This window comes from Rhinopithecus bieti, unplaced genomic scaffold (assembly GCF_001698545.2).
Source record: "Rhinopithecus bieti isolate Rb0 unplaced genomic scaffold, ASM169854v2 scaffold_37463, whole genome shotgun sequence".
Taxonomy (NCBI): Eukaryota; Metazoa; Chordata; class Mammalia; order Primates; family Cercopithecidae; genus Rhinopithecus; species Rhinopithecus bieti.
The window spans coordinates 453838-458775 of record NW_016815818.1 but is presented as its reverse complement, the minus strand read 5'-3'; the positions used below and the strand labels follow the sequence as shown (position 1 = coordinate 458775).

At 41.3% G+C, this 4938-nt stretch overlaps 1 protein-coding gene across 1 annotated transcript; it reads left to right on the top strand.

Moving 5' to 3' along the window:
• The first annotated feature begins 678 nt into the window (after positions 1-678).
• On the top strand, positions 679-1533 carry LOC108516379 (olfactory receptor 8B12-like). The gene has a single exon (XM_017853812.1). The coding sequence runs from the start codon at positions 679-681 to the stop codon at positions 1531-1533; it is 855 nt and encodes a 284-aa protein (XP_017709301.1).
• The last annotated feature ends 3405 nt before the right edge of the window (positions 1534-4938 follow it).

Sequence of the window (4938 nt, the reverse complement as noted above, 5' to 3'; positions counted from 1 at the left end):
TGGTTAAAAGAAAACTCAGACCACTCTCAGCTGTCAGAGCCCTGGCTTGTCACTGAAGGCTCAATGTCAACTGTTAGAAGATAAGAGGAGTAATTTCGATGTTCCTGTGAAGCTCACACTGGCTCATATTATTGTTCCTACCTTCAATCTGCATTTATTTACTGATGAGTCATGTTGACAATATTTCCTGTGTCCATTGGTATTTTTTTTTCTATAGCACTGTGGATATTTTCCTCTGTAATTGAGTATCATTTAATTACAAGTTTTAAATTGTTAATTTGTGTTAAAAAAACAAAACTAAACTAAACTAAAAACCAAGTAAGCACTGAGAATATACAGTGGAAAATAAAGCCTTTACCCCTGCCCCACCACCCACCCCCCACCAAAAAAAACTCAGACCAGGGGAGCCAGACCACAGAGCTCTCCGGCTGCTGCAACTCTGTAGCCCTGGGACTTTGTGCAGGTAGCCCAGGCTGGGTGCCCTTATCTGTGGAACGGGGATGAGTGTAATGCCACACAGCATTTAGAACAGTGCCTATTCCATAGTTAGTGCTCAGTAAATGTTTCTTTTCTTCTCCCTCCCACTCCCTTAATTTCCATTAACTTCCCAGTGTGTGTAGCCTTTCTCTCTTTCTGAGTGACTCCTTCTTTTTCTCTCACAGACAATCCTAGAGGAGAATGCCTGCCAAGAACTCCTCCTCCGTGACAGAGTTTATCCTCTCAGGCTTAACCGACCAGCCGGGACTCCAGATCCCCCTCTTCCTCCTGTTTCTAGGTTTCTACATGGTCACGGTGGTGGGGAACCTGGGTTTGATAACCCTGACAGGGCTCAACTCTCACCTGCATATTCCCATGTACTTTTTCCTCTTCAACTTGTCCCTCATAGATTTTAGTCATTCCACTACCCTCGCCCCTAAAATGCGGATGAGTTTTGTCTCAAAGAAGAACATCGTTTCCTATGCAGGGTGTATGACTCAGTGTTTTTTCTTCTGTTTCTTTGTCTTTTCTGAATCCCACATTCTATCAGTGATGGCGTATGACCGCCACGTGGCCATCTGTAACCCGCTGTTGTACACAGTCACCATGTCTCCCCAGGTGTGTCTGCTCCTTTTGCTGGGTGTCTATGGGATGGGGGTTTTTGGGGCTGTGACTCATATGAGAAACATAATGTTTATGTCCTTTTGTGGAGACAACCTTGTCAATCACTATATGTGTGACATCCTTCCTCTCCTTGAGCTCTCCTGCAACAGCTCTTACATAAATTTGCTGGTGGTTTTTATTATTGTGACCATTGGCATTGGGGTGCCAATTGTCACCATTGTTATCTCTTATGGTTTTATTCTTTCCAGCATTCTCCACATTAGCTCCACAGAGGGCAGGTCTAAAGCCTTCAGTACCTGCAGTTCCCACATAATTGTGGTATCGCTTTTCTTTGGGTCAGGTGCTTTCATGTACCTCAAACCACCTTCTATTCTACCCTTGGACCAGGGGAACGTGTCCTCCACTTTTTATACTGCTGTGATGCGTATGTAGATTAACCCATTAATCTACAGTCTGAGGAATAAAGATGTCAAAGTTGCCCTGAGGAGAACCTTTTGCAGAAAATTAGTCTCTTAAAAATGAATGAGAAAGATAATCCAAACCTTTGTTAATCAGGGGGTTTCTTTTCTTGTTTCAGTGAGGGAGCAAATGCCAGTTCTTTCTCTCCCATACTTAGAGAAACATTTTAACTTTTATTCTTAAGTGCACTTACTCCTTGCACTGCTTATCCACCCCAACTATTCCAACTGTTATTTTATGAGAATAGTTTCTACTGTTATACAAGGTTTAATCTTGAATAGGCTTATGAAATCATTTACTCTAGTCTCCTCATGTAATACATCACACTCATAAATATGCTGTAGGCTGCCAAAGGACACACATGTACCTGGTGCCAGAGCTGAAACTGGAGTCCGGGTTCTTGAATTTTAATACAATCTGTGTGCTTTTCTTCAGCTGCATTTCCTTGTTCCATCATTTCCCTGACTGATTTCATTTTAAATTGTCTTTTCTTTTTTTTTTGCATTTAAAGAAATCTAATTATATTCATAGCGATGTCATGCAACTTTTCAAGGGTTAATTTTGGAATAACATTTTGCAAGAGTGTTGGAAGTGAAAATGTGGTTGATGTGGTCTTGACAAAAGATAAGCGAAATTTTAAAGAATTTTGGGGTGTGTGAGTGAGAAGTGGGTTAGGTTCCCTATAGAATCAAGGATGGTGCCCGCAGAGATGGTGTAGAGCCTTGAGTCAAGACTTACAATAGAAGGCCTTCTAAGGGAGAGATAAACAGATTTGAGGGAGTTAAGTTTGTTAGATACAAGCTTCATTCTTTATCTGAAGATTAATGGAGGCAGAATTTGGAGCCCCACCTCAAGGGTCTGAATAATGTAAATTAGTAATAGACAGCTCTGGATAAGTGAGCCATTAGAACCACAGCAACCAACTAGTTGTTAGGGGAGGCAATTGTCATTATATATTGAAGACATTGCGTATATCTGTGACCTCCTATTAATAACAATAAGGCATAAAGGGAAGGGATGGTGGTCTTAGAAGAGGTCATATATTCACAGCGCTGGGTAAGTGGAAGTACAACTTTGTATAAAGAATGAGAATAATTTTTTTGATCTGAATACATTAGTAATGGTAACAATTCTTTCAGAAGTCATGGCATGTGAATTGTCTGGAAGATAGTTTAATTTACAAACTTTGGAAAGTTATCTTCTATTAGAAAAAGGGAAAGTTTGGATTAATGTTTAGCTTTTTTTCATTTGGAATCTTTTAGTTTAATTAGGATATCATTAAGGAAATGAAAGTGTAGGGTAGGATTGCATTTTGATGCTAAAGGAGAGGAATGATTATTAAATTCAAGACACATGGATTGACGGTGCAGTGGGAGTGGTGGAGAATCAGTACAATGAAAACACCCTGCTCCTTCTTAATTGAAATATAAATTTTACACTGAGGTGCACGAACATTAACTGCTCGATGAATTTTTTTTCACATTTATAAGGCTATGAATACATACCTCCACCCAAACGAAAATATAGAAGATTTTTATCATTTTAGGGTACTCCTGCCCGCCCTGTCCCAGCAATTACTACTCCCCATGCTCTTCCTGGAAATATCCACATTCTTACTTTATCATCACAGTTTCATTTTTCTCATACTTGAACTTCATATAAATGTTAAATAGTGCATTTACTTTTTTATGTTTCACTTAACATAGAGAGTCATGTGAGATTCATCCATAACAATTTTCTTTGTTATTGCTGTTTATTTTAGTATTCCATTGTATGAATATAGAGCAGTTTACTTACCAATATCTTCTTTATGGATATTTGCCTTGTTTTCAATTTCTACATATTATTAATAAAGCCGTTATAAACTTTTTTTTCTTTTCTTTTTTTTTTTTTTTGCAATGTAGTCTCGCACTGTTGTCCAGGCTGGAGTGCAATGGCACGATCTCGGCTCACTGCAACCTCCACCTCCCGGGTTCAAATGATTCTCCTGCCTCAGCCTCCTGAGTAGATGGGATTACAGGCACCTGCCACCACACCCAGCTAATTTTTGTATTTTTAGTAGAGACAGGGTTGCACCATGTTGCCCAGGCTGGTCTCGAACTTCTGACCTCATGATCCTCCCACCTCGGCCTCCCAAAGTGCTGGGATTACAGGCATGAGCCACCATGCCCAGCCTATAAACATTCTTGAACATGTATTTTGCTGGAAATATACACTTATTTTGTTTGAGTATATACCTAGATGTAGATTTTATGGGTCACAAGGGAGGCATATGTTTAGGCTTCTAAATGCTATCAAATTGTCTTCCAAAATATTTGGACTGATTTGCACTCCCATCAACAAATTCCAGAAAAAGATACTCTTCATCTTTATTTTCAATATTTTTCATTTTAATTACTCCATTGGGTGTGTATTACAATATTGCTTTAGTCTTTTAAATATTCCCCTGATAAATAGTGATTTTTTTTTTTTAGATGGAGTCTTGCTGTATTGCCCAGGCTGGAGTGCAGTGGCATGATCTCGGCTCATTGCAACCTCCAACTTCCAGGTTCAAGCAATTCTCCTGCCTTAGCCTCCCGAGTAGCTGGGATAACAGGAGCCTGCCACCACGCCTGGCTAATTCGTGTATTTTTAGTAGAGACGGGGTTTCACTATGTTGGCCAGGCTGGCCTCGAACTCCTGACCTTTTCTTAAGAGGCAAAGTCTTGCTCTGTTGCCAGGCTGGAGTGAAGTGGTGTGATCATGGCTCACTGGAGCTTTGAACTCCTGGGCTCAAGCTATCTTCCTGACTCACACTCCTGAGCAATGAGAACTATAGGTACATGCCACCACACCTGGCCACTTTTTCTACTTTTTGTAGAGATGAGGGCTCACTGGGTTATCCAGGTTGTTCTCAAATACCTGGGCTCAAGTGATCCTCTCATCTCGGCCTCCCAAAGTGTTGGGATTACAGGTGTGAGCCACCACACTCAGCCTTGTTGGGCACTTTTTATATGTTCATTAGCTATTTGGACATCACCATTTGTGAAATGCCTGTTCAAGTCATTTGGCCACTTAAAAATAGTGCTGTGGCTGGGTGCAGTGGCTCACGCCTGTAATCCCAGCACTTTGGGAGGCTGAGGTGGGCAGATCAAGAGGTCAGGAGATTGAGACCCTCCTGGCTAACACGGTGAAACCCCATCTCTACTAAAAATACAAAAAAATTAGCCGGGCATGGTGGCGGGCGCAGGTAGACCCAGCTACTCGGGGGGCTGAGGCAGGAGAATGGCGTGAACCCGGGAGGCGGAGGTTGCAGTGAGACAAGACTGCGCCACTGCACTCCAGCGTGGGCGACAGAGTGACACTCCATCTCAAAAAAAAAAAAAAAAAGTGTTGTTA

Bases quoted from the DNA above. Each gene is read 5' to 3' on its own strand.
- LOC108516379 (XM_017853812.1), top strand. From the start codon at position 679: ATGCCTGCCAAGAACTCCTCCTCCGTGACAGAGTTTATCCTCTCAGGC.